Source organism: Lates calcarifer, unplaced genomic scaffold (assembly GCF_001640805.2).
Source record: "Lates calcarifer isolate ASB-BC8 unplaced genomic scaffold, TLL_Latcal_v3 scaffold_43_93, whole genome shotgun sequence".
NCBI lineage: Eukaryota > Metazoa > Chordata > Actinopteri > Centropomidae > Lates > Lates calcarifer.
In genome coordinates this window covers 78022-97477 of record NW_026118163.1, presented here as the reverse complement: position 1 = coordinate 97477, position 19456 = coordinate 78022, and the positions used below count along the sequence as shown (strand labels likewise).

General features: G+C 48.1%; 4 protein-coding genes across 6 annotated transcripts; 3 read left to right on the top strand and 1 right to left on the bottom strand.

Annotated features, from left to right (window-relative positions):
• Window positions 1–1691: 1691 nt before the first annotated feature.
• LOC108881137 (putative claudin-24) lies at window positions 1692–3803 on the top strand. The gene is given in 2 exon segments (XM_018672966.2): window positions 1692–2061; window positions 2064–3803. Coding segments are annotated over 2 exon segments (666 nt in total). The 5' UTR covers window positions 1692–2015; the 3' UTR covers window positions 2684–3803.
• A 2221-nt stretch (window positions 3804–6024) lies between these two features.
• On the top strand, window positions 6025–10178 carry LOC108881113 (augurin-A). 3 transcript variants are annotated; one of them, XM_051069594.1, is made up of 6 exons: window positions 6025–6215; window positions 7000–7159; window positions 7839–8035; window positions 9105–9152; window positions 9679–9872; window positions 9951–10178. In XM_051069594.1, exons 3-6 carry the CDS (start codon window positions 7981–7983, stop codon window positions 10098–10100), a joined length of 447 nt encoding a protein of 148 aa, XP_050925551.1. In that variant the 5' UTR covers window positions 6025–6215; window positions 7000–7159; window positions 7839–7980; the 3' UTR covers window positions 10101–10178. The 3 variants fall into 3 exon arrangements, with proteins under 3 accessions (XP_050925551.1, XP_050925552.1, XP_018528430.1); XM_051069595.1 differs by having other exon boundaries at window positions 6981–7159; XM_018672914.2 differs by lacking the exon at window positions 7000–7159.
• Window positions 10179–11847: 1669 nt separating this feature from the next.
• On the top strand, window positions 11848–17424 carry LOC108881136 (pinopsin-like). Its single transcript, XM_018672965.2, has 4 exons — window positions 11848–13197; window positions 14546–14871; window positions 15200–15433; window positions 16556–17424. The coding sequence occupies exons 1-4, from the start codon at window positions 12834–12836 to the stop codon at window positions 16793–16795; spliced, it is 1164 nt and encodes a 387-aa protein (XP_018528481.1). The 5' UTR covers window positions 11848–12833; the 3' UTR covers window positions 16796–17424.
• On the bottom strand, window positions 15447–19431 carry LOC108881134 (beta-galactoside alpha-2,6-sialyltransferase 2). Its single transcript, XM_018672964.2, has 6 exons — window positions 19159–19431; window positions 18200–18833; window positions 17894–17991; window positions 17709–17810; window positions 17450–17624; window positions 15447–16471 (listed from the first exon to the last, which is right to left on the bottom strand). The coding sequence occupies exons 2-6, from the start codon at window positions 18810–18812 to the stop codon at window positions 16221–16223; spliced, it is 1239 nt and encodes a 412-aa protein (XP_018528480.1). The 5' UTR covers window positions 18813–18833; window positions 19159–19431; the 3' UTR covers window positions 15447–16220.
• Window positions 19432–19456: the final 25 nt, after the last annotated feature.

Here is a 19456-nt window from a genome sequence, read left to right as displayed (position 1 = left end):
TTTTCAGCAGAGCTTTAATGGGTTTTATTTCCATTTATTTGAACTTTCTTTCTATATTTTCTTACGTTTTCCTCCACTCACTGTCAGTTGCATCTTTTCATCTAAACAGGGAGTTTGTGGAGCTTTGAGCTCAGATGATTTCTTATTTCTTCACAGCTCATTCAGGTGCAGTTCTCCTCAGGTGAAATCAGCTGAGCTGTTCATATTAAGGACAACAATGTTCTCCTTCTGTTTGCACTGGACTTGAACTTTCTCCACTGTGTGTGTGTGTGTGTTTTTGATTTATTTATTAGCAGGGTTTTTATTATTATTCCAATATTTATTGCATGCTTTCGACCTTTTATCTTAAGTGTGTTGATGCTGCTGAACTGTGGATTTCCCGTGTGGATTGATAAAGTATCTCTCTCTTCTCTCTTTTGGGCTGTATTTGAAATGAATTTCATTGGATTTTATTCAGTCAAATAAATGGAAATAAAAACCCATTAAAGCTCTGCTGAAAAAATCTAGACTAAATAAGGCGGATAAAATGAAGAATAAATGCAAATAAAATGGGTTTTTAATGTGTAAATAGTGTGTGCAGCGCTGCCTGCACTTCCCACGTTTGTCCACCAGATGGAGCCACAGCATCATGTCACTTTACACTCACTGTATGAATCTAATAATAATATTAATAATCAATACTTAAATAAGAACTGATCAGTTAAATTAAAAGGTTACAAAAATCTAAGTAATAATTATATGTATTTAATCAACCAAGCCATTTATTTATTTTCAGATAAAATAAAATAAATATAAGGAAATTCATTGAAATTAAATGAAGTTAGACTAATCTTAAAAATATTTATATTAAACACATCTTTTTAAATAGAAAATAAGTCAAAATAAAATAACTCAATGTTGAATATAATTAAAGAAAATAATTTCAATATATAATGTATTAAATTAATTTAGTAAGTGTAGATTAAATAAAGCTATTAGTATATATGTGTACATATATATATATATATATATATATATATATATATATAGTACAAAAAAAATAAAAAATTGAAAATGAACGATACTAAACTGATGTTAAAAATATAACATAATTATAATCAATAGGTAATTTTTAAACCTAACAATGACCAATCAAGGACACCTTAAACAACTGAGATCTTTAAATGGAGTTTGGTGTGAAGTCTGCTGGTGTGAGAAAAAAGATTAAATGTAGTTTTGACAGGATGAAGTCAGCGTCTCTAACACACTCATCTCCATTCAGCAGTCTGTCAGTTCAACCAAACACTGGCTGAAATTCCTAATCTGACTAATTAACGACTTCTCTTTGAAACCTAATGTTTAGAGGTCGGACTGTTTGATTCTGTTTCTAAAATGAAACTTCAGCACAAACATGTGCAGGGGGTTTTTTTGCCTCAGTGTTGAAAAGTAAAAGAAACAGTCTGTACTAAAAACTGTCGTTTTTTAAATGGACTTCTGAATGGGAGGTTTTAACCTTGGACCGTCACAGCATCTGTCTGTGGATGTCATGGAAACCACACAACCGTGGTGTTTCCTGTTTTCTCAGCCGTAATGAACTGAACAAAGCCCGATCAGACTTCACGCTCACCGGTCTGTTTCTCCGCGGGGGGTCGGGGGGGTCGGGGGGGACAAAGCAGGGAAGCGAGTGATGCCATTAACTTCAAACGCCTTTGAGACACAGATGAGGGCATCGACAACGTCCTGTCTGCGGTTCGACCACATCCTGCAGCAGCCGACCCCCCATCAATGACCCTGTTGTTTCCCGTCAGCCAATCACACTCTCCCCTCTGGGTGGGGGGGCTGGCAAGGACACCGCTCCCTCTCAGCTGGACTTGACTCTGTGTTGAAGACTTTCCTCTGAGTCCTGCAGAGCTGGCAGCCCCCCACAGGATATTCTCTGGAACCGGACCTGGAGCCCCCCCCCCCCGACAGGGAGGGAGGCAGGGAGGTAAAGACCAGGACTCGCAGGAGACCTGGAGACTCTGAGTGTCGCCGTCATGGACCCAAGTATCTGCGCTCTGGAGCTGCTGGGGGTCTTCTTCTCGGGGGGGCCTGGCTCTGCTCTCTGGCCACCACCCTCATGTCCACCTGGCTCACCTTGTCCACGGAGCTCCTCCCCACCGAGAGCTATGAGCTGGGGCTGTGGGAGACCTGTGTGGTGCAGGACCTGGGGGGTCTGGAGTGCCGGCCCTACAACAGCCTGCTGGGCCTCCCCCCAGACATCAAGCTGGCCCGGATCTTGATGTGTGTGACGCTGGGCACCGGGCTGCTCGGGCTGCTGCTCGCCATCCCCGGCATGCACCTGGTCAACAGCTGTGACGGCCGGCTGTACGACCTCAGCTGTAAGAGGGCCCTGAAGATGGCGGGGGGGGCGCTGTGCCTGGTGGCCGGGGTGCTGGGTCTAGTCCCGGTCTCATACATCGCCCACCACACTGTGGTGCAGTTCTTTGACGAGTCAGTTCCGGACATGGTCCCACGCTGGGAGTTCGGGGACGCTCTGTTCTGTGGCTGGACGGCGGGGTTCCTTCACCTGGTGGCGGGGACGCTGCTGCTGACGTCATGTCTGCGTCTGACCAGGGACGACTGTAACACACCTGCCCCCATCCCTCAGGTGAGGGGGCCGCCGGGGTACCCCTTTATCAAGGCCAGGTCCGAGTACGTCTGAGACCTCTCCCTCCAAAAACCACATTTCATCCTGACCAGAATCAGGTCTCTGATCCAGAGACCAGACCCGGAGTAAAACTGTGTGTTTTCTCAGTGAAGTTCTGAATGACAGAGTCTCAGTGTTTTCTGAAGGTTCGACCAGAAACGTTTAGTCCTGAATCATCAGGAGACGAGTCTGAAATCAGTCGGCATCAGAGAGAACAGAACGAACCAGACTGTTCAAATCCACAGATGCTTTAACCTTCAACAGAAACCAATGCTTCATGAACCAAAGGAACCAAAGCTGCACTAAAACGTTTGTTTTCTCAGTGAAGTTCTGAATGAGAGAGTTTTTAACTCACTCCATGATTAAGTGTGTCAGTCTGAAACAAAGCTTGGACTCAGATAACTCAGGTTTTTGTTGTTTGTTTAAAACAGTAAAAATGTTCATTTTCTTAATGGACTTCTTCATGTCAGAAACAAACAGAAAAACTGATTTGAAATGTTTAATTTTCAGATGCAGATAAAATCTTTTTTCTCAGTTTCACATGTAAAAATGAAACATTCAGACTCTGATGAAGAAGTTCACTGAGAACAGACGACGCTCTGTCTCCGATCAGAATCAGAACAATCACAAAAAAAAAACCAAACATAAAATCAGATTTTAGACCTGAACTCTGTAATGAAGAACTGCATTCAGAAAACCAGTGTTTTTACTGACTGAGTTTCAGACTGAACCAGGTGAAACATGTTGTTATTGATCAGAGACGTGTTTAATTCTGCTTCAATCATCCATGTTTTATTATTTTCAACCAAAGATAAAAAACCTGCTGCTGTTTCCTGTTTGTGCAATAATCTTGTCCCTGAACGTCACAGAATATTCTCCTTTAAAAACCTTTGATTTCATCTCTGAGAGTCAGGATCAATACAAACTGATTGATTAGAAAACATGATCAATGTTCAGCAGGTTACAGATGAATTCACTTTGTATATATGATATAAAGCAGCAGCTCCAGTGACTGTTGGAGAGAGAAAATCATGTCCAATCAGACCCAGATGAGTGATTATTGATTATTGATTGTTGTGATTGCAGATGATTGTAAAGATGAGCAGCTTGTAAATAAAGTAGCTTGACAATAAAACGGACGTCTGAGTTTTACTGAAGGAAACTTAAAATCTGCAGGATTCTGAATGGAGTTCTGCAGGAGCCCCCACAGACCAGGACCAGGACTGAACCATCGGCTGACTGAGACTCCGAGAGCACACAGGTCCTGGTCCTGGTTCTGGTCCACGTAGAGCTCCTGGTCTTTTCCTGACGTCTGATTGGTCGGCTGCAGCTCCTCAGTAAAGACTTGACTGTTGTTATGCCTCAACAATAGGCTCTTTATGATCCACATCGGTCCACCAGGCAGTCCACCATGTGACCTGAGACTCTGACGTCACCTGACACTCAAGCAGAAGCTGATTGGTCAAAAACCAACCTGTCAGAAAACATTAGAGACAGACACAGAGCTCACAGTAGATCTTTAAACTGGTTCATGATGGTTCACCTGGTTCACCACTTTAACCTGTTTGACTAGTTGAACCATCATGAACCAGTTGAACCAGGTTAACCTGCAGTATAAATAATGTGTTTTCCACCTGAACAGACTGTTGATCAGAGCGTGATGTGTTCAGGTGTTTTTGATAACTTCTATCACCTGAACTCATCCTGGTTCTCAAACAGGAATCATAGAACCTGTTTCTCTGATTCTGTATGTGTACCTGAACATCACACACCCGTCAGGTAAAGCTGGTGTCATATGAGATGGTTCACATGGTTCTGGCTCTGTCTCTGAGACCTGTGAAGACCTCAGGGCCATGAAAACGCGTGTTCAGGTGCAGCTCAGGTGATGGTCTCTGCCGGTCTGGTCCTCACAGTGATGTATAAACCCACAGAGGGACACACACTCTGACATGAAAGACCAGGACCAGCAGGATCTCACCGCCTGCCGCCTCCTCTTTAATTGCCCTCTTCCTCTTCAGGACAATAGAGCTGTGATTTGGAAAAACCTGGTTCTGGGTCTTTGTCGATGGGGGTGCGTCATGTGGCGCGGACAGGAAGTGGACCCTTCACCCTTGCATTGTTTCACGGCGGCTCTCATCACGAAGCCAAACAGGGAAACGCTGCCACGCTCGGCTCGGTCTGCCAACGCTGACAAATCCTCAGGTCTGCATGGACCAGGTCCAGGAGGCTGAGCCGGTCCCTCCTGGTTCCTCCACATGTAGAGATGCTGGGAACCTCTGCTGATGTGTTTCTCAGATGCTCAGCTGCCATAGGACGACTGAGGACAGTCTGAGGACATTTTGTTGTGTCCTTTGGGATTGTGGGATTGTTTCTTTGTGAAATGCATCCTGGGAGTTGTAGTTGTATCTTTGTGTGTTTGGTTCTGATCACATGACGAACAGAAGCAGTTTTATTATCGAGCTCCAGGTGAGTTTCCACATTAGGCCTTGTTCAGACCACATGAATTCAGGTTCCAGCATCAGACCTGAACAGACCGTCAGGAACCATGACCAGGTCCTGTAATTTGATGACCTCTGACCTTAAGTCTGAGTGACGTCTCCTACGACATGTTCCTTCACACTGACCAATAGGAGGGTTACATCACTTCCTGTTTGTCTCCTGACAGTGTGTTTACAGTTTCCTGACGACACTGAACGATGATTGGTCCATGTCCAGGAGACAGCAGGAAGTTATAGACCGTCTGATTTATTATTTTTGAAGATGTTTCCTGAAACAGCAGCTCATCGTGAGACTCTCTGACCCTCTCTTGTGGTCCTGGTTCAATTCTGGATCAGAGCTGATAAACAGAAGAGACGAGACAGGAATGAATCAGGAGTTTTTCTTCCTGCTCTCAGGCTGTTTTCTGTCCATCAGCTCCTCTGTGAAACACAGTGAAAACAAAATGGCGGCGTGTCCCTGCAGACTGGAAGCTCTGGACTCATTGTTATGTTTCAGGAAAGAATGAGTCCGGAAACTTTAATCTGCTGGAGCCGGAGGCCATCTAAGACAAACAGCCAGTGAAAACACAACGGTCATAAATCCTGCGCTCCACAAACACACCAGAGTTTCAAATTAAAAAACCTGAGTGTTTGATATCAGGTGACCTCAGAGCAGAGGTCCGACGGAAACCCTTAGAGGACACAGTGAATATAACAGTGTTAGCTCCTGTAAGCTTCTATTAGTTTGTGTTAGCTTCTGTTAGCTTCTGTTAGCTTCTATTAGTTTGTGTTAGCTTCTGTTAGCTGCTGTTAGCTTCTATTAGTTTGTATTAGCTCTGGCCTGTTAACTCTTTATTGTTAGCTTCTCCTGATAGTTTCTATTAGCTCCTGTTAGCTTCTGTTAGCTTCTATTAGTTTGTGTTAGCTTCTGTTAGTTTCTATTAGCTACTGTTAGCTGCTGTTAGCTTCTGTTAGCTGCTGTTAGTAGATTGTGTTTGTTCAGACATGTAACCGTCTGTCTGACAGTCTGAGGGTCTGAGGACGTCGTAGTGGACTCACACAGTGAACAGGTAACTTTTGCTTTGCACAAATAATCCTTATTTATTACTGTGCTGTGTGTGTGCGCGTGTGTGTGTGTGTGTGAGACACTGGTGACATTGTTCAAACGGAGTGTGGACCAGAGCTCTCAGTATTGTAACAGTCAGGAACAAAAGATCCAGTTTTCATCTGAGTCCAACATCAACAGAGGACAGGAAGTCATTCAGCAGATCAGATGGGCCGAGTGTGTGTGTGTGTGTGTGTGTGTGTGTGTGTGTGTGTGTCCTCTGCTCACATCACATCCTGTACTGCAGTAAAAGTACCACAGAGTAAAAATACTCCATTACACTGGAGCTCCTGCAGTCAGACACACCAGGACTATCAGCTGTCAGAGACCAGGACCAGGACTGAGGAACACATTACTTACTTAGTTAGTTACTCAGAGTCCAGATCAGGGTTCATCAGACACTGAAAAGCAAGTTCTCAATCCACCAGGGGCCACACAGTCCTCGTCTTGTTCTGGTCTAATCCTGTATTGATTATCTGGGGTCAGAGTGAATTCAGGTCTCATGTGATGAGTGTTTACTGCCCCCTGGTGGCCACAGTGAGGAACTGCTGAAGTACAGGAGGGTTAGGGTCTCTGTGTCTTTAACAGTCCAGTTTGTATTGAAGACATCAGTGTTGGTCTCAGTGTGGTTAACAGCAGTCATTAGTCCAATTCTAACAACAACATTTAGTCTTTTTATCTTTTCTAAACACTTGATGTCACCTGTGTTCATGAGACTGACATCATGCAGTTTACCTGTTCACCACCAGAGGGCGACACCACCTCCTCATCACAGTCACAGATATTGGATCCATCAGAGCTCAGCTGATCAATGATCAATGATAATGAGAACATGGAGACAGCAGCAGAGTGTTGGTGTGTTCACACTGAGACACTCAGCAGAGGGATGAAGTCCAGAGGAAAACCTGAGTAAGTGAATCTGTTGATTGGTTTGATTTCTCCTCGTTAAAGCGACGTGGTTTCCTCTGGTTTTAGCTGCAGGAACTGGTTTATTCTGAACGTTTTCTAGTTGATGGAGTGTGTGTGTTTGGAAACAGTCACAGTGGTGTGTGCAGCAGAGACAATGTTTGTCCTCACCATGATCACTGAAGGAGCTTCTCTCCCCATGAGAGCAGGATGTGGTGGTTCATCATGTCAAATGCTGCTGACACAACAACAAGATCAGACTTCCTCCTCCACAGAGTCCACCATGTTTCTACAGGAGCCCAGGAGGGACAAACTGAACACACTGTGTTTCTCTGTTGATGCTGCAGCTTGAATTCGTTTTACAGACTCATAACTAAACACATTGTCTCCAGACATCTTTAGAAACGATGCTCGTCACTGACAGAGTGGTGGATGTTGTAGTCGACACCATTTTGTCCCCTGACGGCCACCATAGCCTCTCTGAGAGTTCAGGTGACAGGTGTTTGGTCGGCTGCAGTCTGAGTTCTCACCACTAGATGTCAGTAAAGCCTCTACACTGCTTCCAAATAAAACCGAACTGTTTATTGATCAGTGATCAGACTCTAACTCTCTGACCTGTTCAGTGATGCCTTCAGTCAGCTGCTCGACCTTTCACAATAAAAGCATGTGTTTGTCTCCTCAGGCTGCTCTACTGCCCCCTCCCCCTCCCTCCCTGTTGTAACCTGATGCTCACCTGAGAGACTCGTCCCCTCAGGTGAGGACATTCCTGGACCAGCTGCAGCAGGTCTCCATCAACAGGAGTGTTTCTCACAGAGGACGAAGACATGGAGCTGGAAACAGTGTGTGTTCTGCTGCTGCTGCTCTGCTGCAACACTACAGGTAAACTACACAACAAACTACACACAACACTACAGGTAAACTACACAACTACACAACAAACTACACAACACTACAGGTAAACTACACAACACTACAGGTAAACTACACAACACTACAGGTAAACTACACACTACACAACACTACAGGTAAACTAACAGGTAAAACCAACACTCACTATCTCTACAGGTTCAATACTTTTAAACGTTGAAATTCTTAAATAATAATTGATCTATCAGTCTATAGAACTGATCAGAGAGACCCACACACAGTCTGAACTGAGCTGACGTTTCATATCTAAAACCAAAACAAAATGTAAACCCAGCGAGTCCTTCACACGTCCTTCCTCTGAGAGGAGGAGGAGGAGGAGAAAGAGAGGACTGTGGAGGAGTGTGTTTGGCTGCAGGGACAGATTTCACACCAGAGACAGACAAAGACGTCCTGCTGAGAAACAGCTGATGATCAGACCCTCATTAACACTGAGCTGACTGCTAACAGGCTAACTGTAACAGGCTGACTGTACGCACTGCTAACAGGCTGACTGCTAACAGGCTAACTGTTAACAGGCTGACTGCTAACAGGCTAACTGCTAACAGGCTAACTGTACAGCTGACTGCTAACAGGCTGACTGTAACAGCTGACTGCTAACAGGCTAACTGCTAACAGGCTGACTGCTAACAGGCTGACTGCTAACAGGCTGACTGCTAACAGGCTAACTGCTAACAGGCTGACTGCTAACAGGCTGACTGCTAACAGGCTGACTGCTAACAGGCTGACTGTTAACTGCCTCCTCTGATTCACAGGCTGTGTGTTTAAACTCCTGGAGCTGCTGTTGATCAATAGACATGCTGATCAATAACATTTAATCATTGATCCTCGTTCACTTTAGTTCTGATAATCTGGAAGTGACTAATGAAACGTTCAGCTCAGAAAAACTTAAAATAAAACATCTTAAAAATATTAGAAAAACATAGATCTGGAGCTCCTCATCCAGATCCTAGTCCTGATCCTGGTCCAGATCCTGATCCTGATGAATGAGTGAGTGACCTGTAGTCTGGTTTCTGTCCAACAGGAAGTCCAGCAGGAGGAGACCTCCATCAGCTGCTGAACAAACCAGACGGTGAGACTCCTCTTCTTTAAATAAAAACTAAAACACATCAAGACAGACAGACCTGAACCTGGACCAGACCCCCCACCCTCCTGACCAGGACCCACACTGAGTCTCTCTTTGGTGGTTCAGGGTCTCTGTTCTTTATTTTATCAGGACCAGGGACCTCCTGACCCCCCAGGCATCTGAGAACGCAGGTCCTTCAGTCTCAGTCTGATCCTCATCAGACTGATCCTCATCAGACTGATCCTCATCAGACTGATCCTCATCTCGTCCTCAGACTCTCTTCTGTCGCAGCAGTTTTAGAAAGCTAAAGTCATAAGAAAGTCGATGTGGTCTGGGATCAGCCTGCGGAGGTTTTCACACTCTGCAGAGTGATGAGGTCTCATCTGTCTGATGAGGAAACATCTGTATTTAGACCCACAGCTGATGATGATGATGATGAAGCCTGAGGGGTCGCTGCCGTCCGTCTGACCTTCACACTTACTGCTGCTGCTTTTATTTTGAAAATCCTCACTAACGCTGTGTTGTTGGTCAGAGAGCGGGCGGACGGGGCCCCGGGTGGCGGCGGTGGCGGCGGTGGCGGCGGTGGCGGAGGTGTCGGCATCCCCCGTTCAGGCCAACGGGTTCCTGAACAGACTACGGAGGCCCAGGAGGAACATCTGGGACCGCAGCAGGCCAGATGTTCAGCAGTGGATCCTGCAGTTCATGAGCATGGGATACGATGAGGCGGTAGGTCAGAGGTCAGGGATCAGAGAGGCTTTTATTTTGACAGTTCCTGAGTGAAGGTGGGTGCTTCCTGTGTTCCAGAGGCTGGAGACAGACCTGTCGTACTGGAGGGACCAATGGCGTTCGTCCGATCAGGGACGTCAGCATCACTACGACGAGAACGCCGCCGTCGGGCCTCAGGACTCCGCCTCCTACAGACACGGAGCCAACGTCAACTACGACTACTACTGATCAGATTATTGATCGATCACACCAGATCAATGATGATTGATTTACTGTGGCTGTGGCCAATAAACAGGTGGATCAGAATCTGTGTTCTCTGGTTCCAGTGTTTCTGACTGAACAGGTCAGGTTCAGGTTTAAGTGGCTGGAGTGTGAGTCCTCGGTTTAGTCCTGGTCCGGTCAGACTGCGTCGTTCTTTGATGACCTCATCGTTCTCCTGAGGCAGAAACACGAGTCTGTAACCCTGAGTCTCAGGAGCTGAAACCTGATCCAGGATCAGACACAGAGGATTCTCTGACTGAAACCAGCCTCTGCAGGGTCTGTAGAACTGACCCTGGTCCAGCTGTGCTCAGGTCCATTTCAGACAGAGTTCTGGTCCCTGTAAGACCAGGTCTGATCACTTCAAGTCCATGTCAGAACCTGGCCTGGGTTCTACTGTCTCTGTGTTCGGTTTGGGTTGGGTCCAAACATCTTCAGACCAGGTCCTCCAGTCCTCAGATCCACCTCAGACTGGGTCCATCTCAGATCAGGGTTTTCATTATGTTCAGAGAATCAGATCCAGTCACAGGACAGAAACTAAAACCTAAAACCTGTTCCTGATTCAAGAGACCCAGTGAGCAGCTTCATTCAAAACCTCCACTGAAAAAAGTCTCATTTAAGTAAAGATGGACAGTGAGGTGACAGACTGAAAGTGAGTGGTATTTTTTACAGTGTAGATAAACATGTCACATGATCACCATCAGAGCTTCCTCCTGCTGAGCTGCTCCGAGGCTGCAGACTAAAATAAGCTCATTGGTCGAGTTAGTGTGAAAAGAAATGACAGCGTTTTATCACCACAGCTGTTTACGCCCCCCCCACACACACACACCCACCACACACACACACACCACACGCACACACACACACATGCACAGAGTGAAAACACCACAGAAGAAGACACAATCCTGAGGATCCTGTCCAATCAGACAGGTGATGGTGAACCTGTCGTACCTCACCTGACCTCTGTCTACCTGCAGAGTCTTAACTTCCTGTCCGTCCCTGATCAACGTCCCACCCTGCGTGAGTCCCCTGAAGTATCCGTCACTCCTCTGAGCTCAGGACTCGGTGAAGGAGAAGGAAACTCAACATGGCCGACGTCCCTGAGCAGCTCCATCTGGAGAGCACAGCTGTCACCACCTCCGGCATCAGACCCCATCAGACCTGGACCCAGCTGACCCCCATCAGACCATCAACACCCCTGGAAGATGGAGACTGACAAGTGGAGACGAGGCTGTCCAAGCTCAGGACACTCAACACATTCAATCTGGAACAGACGAGACCACCGAGTCCAAGTCAAACCAAACACCTGACCAGGTGTCACCTCCTCCATGTCTGAGCCCACCTGATCTGAATCACAGGTGATGGACCTGACCTCTGACCTCTGAGGTAACACAGCTGCACACTGACAGTGTTCATCATCTGGATCTCTGTGCTTCTGTGTCAGAGCGATGGTGATGAAGATTATCTGTCCAGTGTGAACACACACACACACACACACACACACACACACTGGATTTAATAAAACACCACAATAAAAGCCTGAGCACATTTCACACACACAACATGAATGTAATATAATGTAATGTAATATAACATAACAATATAATATTAGATTAGATTAATGATATTCTATTAGATATTCTATTTATTAATCAAATATTGTTTTGTGAATATTTAATAGAATTCTGCTTTTATCTTTGAATATTAGCAGTAGTAGTTTTTTGGTAAAAATCTGACCTGACGTGTTCAGATCATTTTTTTCAGTGGGAGAAGGTAATTTCCGACTTTCTGTCGTGTCTTGAACGCAGCATCAATATCCCGCAGCAGCAGGTGAAAGTTTCAGTTCTGATTCTCTGACCTGAGATCAGCCGCGAAATGAACCAAACTCCAAGTTACAGTCAATGAGAAACAATCAACCGCTGGTCTGTCTGTCTGTCTGTCTCTCTCTCTCTCTCTCTCTCTCTCTCTGTCTCTCTCTCTCTCTCTCTCTCTGTCTGTCTGCCCGGTTCAGGTTCTGTTTGTTCATGATCTTTACATCAAGCACCAAACTGTGAAGCTGTTTTTACGGACTGTATTCGCAGTAATGAACGCATCATTCATTACCAACTGTTTTGAATGTGAAAACTTCGTCGTGTTTTATTCTGGAGGGGTCTCTGGTTTCCGGTTACATCAGTTTTATTTGTGTGTTGCTGATCAGCGGTCCTCAGTCTGGCTCTGTGTTTATGGACCCGGTCTGGACCCGGTCTGGTCTCTGGGTAAAGTCCCGCTCCTCCGCCGCTCACTTCTTACAGTGTGGAGAGTATTTAACGGCGGCGCGGCGGCGCGCGGCGTCAGAGCGGCTGAACCCTCAGGTCTGAGTCCACAAAGGGAGCAGAGAGGACCTGGACCAGGACCTCCAGGACCAGAACCGGCAGCGCTCCACAGTATTTAACTTCTCTGTGCCGCGCGGTGCCGCTGCTGCGGCAGAGGATGGAGCAGAGAGCGGCGGTCAAGCTCCTCCGCCGCGCCTCGGCGCGTCTCCTCAGGACGCGTCTCCTCCCGCAGCTGCAGTCCGAGTCCGGGTCCGGCAGCATGTGAAGTCCCGCGACCTTCACCTGGTTCACTTTCTCCGCTGAGAGCTTCACGCGCCGCTGCGCGCGTAAAAACCCCGCGGATCACTTTTACGCACAGACAGCTGGAGCAGCGCGCGACCGAAGTCCCGACATGTTCTCCGAGGTGAGCGACCTGAACCAGACCTGGAACCTGAGCGAGCCGCTGGACTCCCCTGACCAGGACTGGAGCGACGCGCCGCAGGAGCGGCTGTCGCGCAGCGGTCACCGCGTGGTGTCGGTGTTCCTGGGCTCCATCATGGTGTTCGGCTTCCTCAACAACCTGCTGGTCCTGGTCCTGTTCTGCAGGTTCAAGACTCTGCGGACTCCCGTCAACATGCTGCTGCTCAACATCAGCGTCAGCGACATGTTGGTCTGCGTCTGCGGCACCACGCTCAGCTTCGCGTCCAGCCTGCGGAGCCGCTGGATGTACGGCCGCCACGGCTGCATGTGGTACGGCTTCATCAACTCCTGCTTCGGTGAGTCTGAGCCGGACCCGGTCCTCACCTGGTCTCTGACGCACAGAGCGCGTGCTGCTGCGGTTTCAGTCTGGATCAGGTTTTATCTCTGCTGTGGATCAGGGTCTGAGACCTTACACCAAACTCCATTCAAAAACCCACCGTTTTAAAGTTTCTACCAGTTTAAACAGGTCAGACTGAGGTGGGTCTGGGTCTCTGAGTCTCTGAGTTGGGTCTGGGTCTCTGAGTCTCTGAGTTGGGTCTGGGTCTCTGAGTCTCTGAGGTTGGTCTGTCTCTGAGTCCCTGGGTTGGGTCTGTCTCTGAGGTGGCAGTACTGACAGTACTCAGTGTACTGCAATAGCTCAGAGTCATTAGCAGGTAGAGTGTGTGTGTGTGTGTGTAGTGTGTAGTTGTCTCTTGTTGAAGCTTCATTAGCTTAGCGCCCACACAGAATCAGCTCAATACTGATCAATACTTGATTAAAATCAGCTCTGATATTTGTTTATTGATCCCCGTCAGTTGAAACTAATAACCTGTGAAGGTCAAAGGTCACCAATCAATAACCTTTAAATTAAAACTGTTTTTTCTTTTTTGAGAAAATGTTTCTTGTGAGACGACAGCTAGCTCTGATGCTAACTGCTGCTAACACTGCACTGTCTGTAGCTGTCAGTGCTAGTGCTAATATTAATATTAGCTGTTTATGCTACACAGCCTGGGAGTTCTCCTGTGCTTCTTCAGTCTTTGTGCCAAGCTAGGCTAAATACACTCTGAATCTATGTCTGTCAAAGACCCATCTACAGAGGAAACAACTGTTTATATCTGAGCCTGACGGCTAACAGGCTAACATGTCAGCTCAGTGATGTTAGCTCTCTAGCCAACAAACATTTTATCATTCATTCAGTCTATCATTGTTAACAGTACCACCAGGATCATATGGGATCAGGTTTTTGTGACTGCTGTGGTGTTAACAGCTCTGGGATAGAGTCAGTTAGCTTCAAGCAGCTGACTAAACACTGACTGTGCTAGCTGTTTGATGGCTAAGATAGGCTAAGCGAGGCTTGGTATAGTCAACCACAAATAGCTACTATAATATTGGATAACCTAGCTGTTAGCTGATGTACTAACCAGCTTCAATGCTGGATATGTAAACTAGCTACTGTAAGCTGTGGTTTGTCCCTGGTTAGCTAGGTATTAATGCTAGCAGTTTGTAGTTAGCTGATATGTTGGCAAGACGTAGCTACAACTAGCTTGAAACACCTCATATTGTAAGAATCATGCTAGCTATTTGTGGCTATGCAGGCTAGCAGTTTCCCTCTGCCCCCAGTCTTTGTGCTAAGCTAGGCTACATTTCTTCTTGTTCTGTCTTCAGGTATCGTGTCTCTGATCTCCCTCTCCGTCTTGTCCTACGACCGCTACAGCACCCTGATGGTGTGCAACAAGCGAGTCCCAGACTACCGGCGGCCCCTGCTGGCAGTGGGGGGGTCATGGCTGTACTCAGTGGTGTGGACGGTGCCCCCCCTGCTGGGCTGGAGCAGCTACGGCCTGGAGGGGGCGGGGACCAGCTGCTCGGTGACGTGGACAGAGCGGTCGTCGCGCTCACACTCCTACATCGTCTGCCTGTTCGTCTTCTGCCTCGGCCTCCCCGTCCTTGTCATGGTCTACTGCTACGGACGCCTGCTCTACGCCGTCAAACAGGTGGGTCACGTGACCACGGTGGCCAATCAGAGAGCAGGACTGACGCCTGACAACCTGTGGTCTCCAGACTCAGGGAGAGACAGGATCAGACTTTATGGAGGGTCAGTGAAGCATCCAAGTCACATGACTGAGCACACATTCCTCAGAGTCACACACACCCCACACACCACACACACACACACACACACACACACACACACACACACACACATAGTCATGTGAACCAGGACCAGGATCAGGTCAAAGACCAGGATCAGAACTAAGTCCATATTAATGAATTCCTGCTCTGTCTGTTCTGATGGGCTCTGCCCTGTGTTCTGTCTGTCAGGTGGGTCGTATCCGGCGGACGGCGGCCCGGCGCAGAGAGTTCCACATCCTCTTCATGGTCGTCACCACGGTGGTGTGTTACCTGCTCTGCTGGATGCCGTACGGCGTCGTCGCCATGATGGCCACCTTCGGCCGGCCGGGTCTCATCAGCCCCGTTGCCAGCGTCGTCCCGTCGATCCTCGCCAAGAGCAGCACCGTCATCAACCCTGTCATCTACATCCTCATGAACAAACAGGTGAGTCACTCAGGTGTGTTACAGAGCAGTAGTTTTATTTAGTTTGAGTAGAAAACAGTAAAAAGCAGCAGAGGTGAAAGAAGCAGATCAGAGACAGAGTGAGTGTGAAATCACATCAATTAAAAATACAGCAGGTTTGAGAGGACAGTGAATGCACCATCTGCCCTCTATGGAAGACCAACTCTGCCTTTTTAAGACAAAAACAATGACAAACAAAACTAGGTGTCGGACTCTCTGAGGGTCGACTGATGAACTCTTGGTCTTATCTCCATGTTTCTGGGTGTAAATGATTGATAGGAACAAAGATCTGTTCAATACTGAATCAGTTCAGTATTGATCAAGAAGCCTGACAATCAATACCAGACTCCATTGACAAAAATAGGAATTTAAGCGGGAGCTGCTGGAATACCACTGCCTCTATCTGTTACTGTGTCTGTGTTACTGTGTGGTACTTTTACTTCAGTAAAGTATCTGATTACTTCTTCCACCACTGAAAGTCTCACAGTAACACAGACACACTAACAGATGGAGGCAGTGGTATTCCAGCAGCTCCTGGTTAAATCCCTGTTTTTCTCTATGGAGTCTGGTAGAGATATATAGAGATGTTTCTGGTTAAACTAAAAGGATCTTCCTCTGTAATAAGAAGCTGTGTCTCTGTAGGAATCCTATCATCATGTTAGAAGAGTTTGTTTAAAACGTGTCAGTACAGATTATTGATCAGTTATCAGTTTAAAATTAGATCTATGTTGGAGGTGGAATTTCCCAGCCGCCCCTGAAGGCCTCAGGCTCAGGTGTTCTCACAGTGGACCGAGCTGAACCCTCTGAGCGTGACCTTCCCCTTCGTCCTCAGCTCGTGGTCGCTGCCCTCGTTGATCCTCTGGACCAGCAGCTTCTCGTATAAGAGGGGGTGGTACGCCCCCAGCGTGCACGCCGCGTCCACGTAACGCTCGTGGTAGTGACACAGGTCGGTGCGCCGCACGGACGGGATGAACTCATACACGCTGACCTCACGGCACAGTGACATCATCAGTAGGATCCCTGTGACATCACAGGAAAATAAAACAGGAAGTAAACATGAATAAATAAAGGTTTGATCTGACTGTCGGTGTCTCTGCTCCTCAGTTCTATCGCTGCTTCCTGATCCTGTTCCACTGTAAACACCACCTGACCGACACCGGACAAACCTCCATGCCCTCAAAAACCACCATGGTCCAGCTCAACCGCAGAGTCTGTGACGGCAGCCCCGCCGCCGCCGCCACCACACTGCCGCTCACCGTGCCCTGCCCCGTGGAGCTGGAGGGAACCAGCGCCGTGGTGTCAGACAAAACAGACCCAGCTGAACCAGCAGAGTCCTCCCCCTGAGTCCTCTGAGGACCAGAAACCTGACTAAAACTGGCTCAGACGGAGGGTGGAGGGGGCGTGGCCAAGAGGATGCCCCGCCCCCCCTCCGTGGTGTCATGTGTCACAGTAGCTCCGCCTCCTGGAAACATGTCACTGATGTGTGCTTGATGTCGCCCCCATGTGTTGGTGAAGTGTCGTAACGCCCGAAAACCTCAGAGGTCATCAGAGCCGAGGTACGGAGTCACAGGAGTGTCAGTATTTACAGTCTGAACCAGGAGGTCACGTACCTGCTCACACCTGTCTGACACACCTGTACCTCTGCGCTGATGACCCTGTATGAAGGGGGGCTGTCTGAGTAAAATGTGAATATTTTTCTATGGTCTCTGGTTTGTTGAACGTTTGTGTGGAGTTGTTGTAAAATGGATTAAAGTTCTGTGAGCTGCTCAAACTCTGACTCTTATTTATATCACAAACATCTATTAAATCTAATTTTATAATAATTTAAAATTCAAATGTAAATTATGTCTCAATTTTAAAAATTCATTTTAGTTTTTACTTTTCTCTATTTAATATATTTAACAATGTTTTTTGTTGTTCTTGGTCTTCCATAACTGGTAGTTTCTAAAGTAAATTTTAGAGTTTTTCTCTGTCGGGGCGTGGTGTCAGTGATCGTACCTATGAACCCAGACGACGGGGGGTTCGGCTGGATCTGGTCCTCGGTGTTGTCCTGGATCAGGTCCCACAGGCTCCAGATGAACTCTGGGTGGAGGATGTAGAACGGCTGCTCAGGGCGGAGCTGACGCCGCTCCACGTACGCCGAGAACAGATCGAAGTCCGGCTTCTTGAACCACTGCAGGAAAACACAGGATGTTTTGTTTTACAGAGTGTGTTTTACAGTGTGTGTCAGGTGACCAGTAAAGATGGCGTCCGTTACCGTGGAGAGGTTGGCGGAGTATGGAGCTGGATCCCAGACGACCAGAGTGACGTCCTGATACAACGAGCTGCTGCTGAACTGATGTTTGGGCCGGGCCACAATCTGGAGAGGGAGGGGTCAGAGGTCAGAGGTCAGAGGTCATCCACAGGTGATACACAGGTGAGGTTGGTGGGTGGAGCCTGTACCTGAGAGTTGATGATGCGGATGGTGGTCTTGTTGCCCACATCCTTCTCAAAGCCTCTGGTCGGGGCAGCGTTGAACCGAAGAACTGCATCATGGGAATCTGAGTCCAACAGGAAGAGGACAATTCAGGTTTGTCCCGTCCCTGAACCTCACCTGAACCTCACCTGTCTGTTGTTGTGTTGTAGATGTGACTTTGACTTGACATTATTTGTCCTCGTCCACCACCAGAGGGCAGCAAAGACTCTGTTGCAGTGATTTTGATCCAGGTGATGTGAACTCCCTGGCCCTGATCCAGGATGTGGTCTTACCAATCTCCGGTCCCAGCGATGAGTTCAGAACCGCTCCGGCTGAAGTCACCACGGCGCAGCTCTGGTACTGAGATCTCCGCAGCTCCTGCAGGGTCAGTGAAGGCACCAGCCGGTCCCAGCCAAAACCAGAGAACGGCTCCTCGGTCCCGTCCACAGTCCGGATCCTGGTCCTCCTCTTCAGGTCACAGTACAGCTGCAGACCGGACTTGTGGACCCCCCTCTGGCCCCGGTACACCACCTGGTGTTTGTTGGAGCTCAGCTGGACCTTCAGAACCTTCTGGAGACGAGGACTCAGCATCCTCACAGTCAGGTTCCCGGTCCACAGTCTCTGCAGGACCTCCAGAGACCGCCTCCTGTAGTAATCCCTGGACCTGAAGTCAGTCCTTCTTTTCCTCCAGTCCTCCTCTGAGCGTCCTGCAGGTCTCAGAGACCAGGTCCTGGTCTGAACAGAGGCCAGGTGGCGGGTTTCAGTCCTGCGGAGTCCAGAATCTGCTGCGGACCTGGTCTGATGAACTGAGGCGGATCTGAGGTCCAGGATGTGACACAGCAGGGACAGGAAGAAGAGGAGCCAGGCCAGCAGGACCACCAGGATCCACTTCCTCCAGGACTTCATTCTGGATCACAGAGTCCAGACCTGAGGGGAGGGGGGGCAGAGACTGGGTTATTTCAGATTCATTCTGCTGCTTCTCTAACTGCAACCCCCCCCCCAACTACCCCTCCTCCTCTGACTGCCCCTCCCCCCCGCATGTTAACGAGCTTCAGCTCATTAACAGTCCGGCAGAGTTCCGGTCTGTGTTCGGTAACCAGGCAACAACACAAACAGACTAAACAACAAACAGTAAACAGCTGCAGCTTTAATCAACACGTCATCATCAGTTTGTCTGTTCAACATTAAAGTTTGAATAAAGTTCTTCCTCTGAAGTTTGAAAGATTAAAACTCAATCAGTCAGAATCAATACCTGATCAATAATCAGCTTCATCAGACAGAAACATCCAGAGAACCAAACCCGACAGGAGCACCGAGGAGAGCCGAGGAAACCCGAGTCAAAACGTGAGAACTAACAGGTGTCAGAGTGCACGCGCCCTGTCCTCCGCCGTGTTTCCGGTCAGAGCGGCTGTAGGCGGAGAGGAGACCCGGGATCAGAGCTCGGAGAGCGGCTCACATCCTCCGCTGTGTCCGCAGAGAGAGAGAGGAGAGAGGCCGGAGAGTCAGACTGATGCTGCCCGGGCTGAGGGAGGGGAGGGGGGGGCTCTGCC

Excerpts from the sequence above, each read along its gene's own strand:
- LOC108881134 (XM_018672964.2), bottom strand. The coding sequence starts at position 18,812 with ATGAAGTCCTGGAGGAAGTGGATCCTGGTGGTCCTGCTGGCCTGGCTC. Across the intron at positions 17,811-17,893 it reads TCCGCATCATCAACTCTCAG|ATTGTGGCCCGGCCCAAACA; the intron begins GTACAGGCTCCA and ends CTCCCTCTCCAG. Across the intron at positions 17,625-17,708 it reads ACTCCGCCAACCTCTCCACG|TGGTTCAAGAAGCCGGACTT; the intron begins GTAACGGACGCC and ends GTTTTCCTGCAG.
- LOC108881113 (XM_018672914.2), top strand. The coding sequence starts at position 7,981 with ATGGAGCTGGAAACAGTGTGTGTTCTGCTGCTGCTGCTCTGCTGCAAC. Across the intron at positions 9,153-9,678 it reads GCTGCTGAACAAACCAGACG|AGAGCGGGCGGACGGGGCCC; the intron begins GTGAGACTCCTC and ends GTTGTTGGTCAG. Across the intron at positions 9,873-9,950 it reads GCATGGGATACGATGAGGCG|AGGCTGGAGACAGACCTGTC; the intron begins GTAGGTCAGAGG and ends CCTGTGTTCCAG.
- LOC108881136 (XM_018672965.2), top strand. The coding sequence starts at position 12,834 with ATGTTCTCCGAGGTGAGCGACCTGAACCAGACCTGGAACCTGAGCGAG. Across the intron at positions 14,872-15,199 it reads TGCTCTACGCCGTCAAACAG|GTGGGTCGTATCCGGCGGAC; the intron begins GTGGGTCACGTG and ends TCTGTCTGTCAG. Across the intron at positions 15,434-16,555 it reads ACATCCTCATGAACAAACAG|TTCTATCGCTGCTTCCTGAT; the intron begins GTGAGTCACTCA and ends TCTGCTCCTCAG.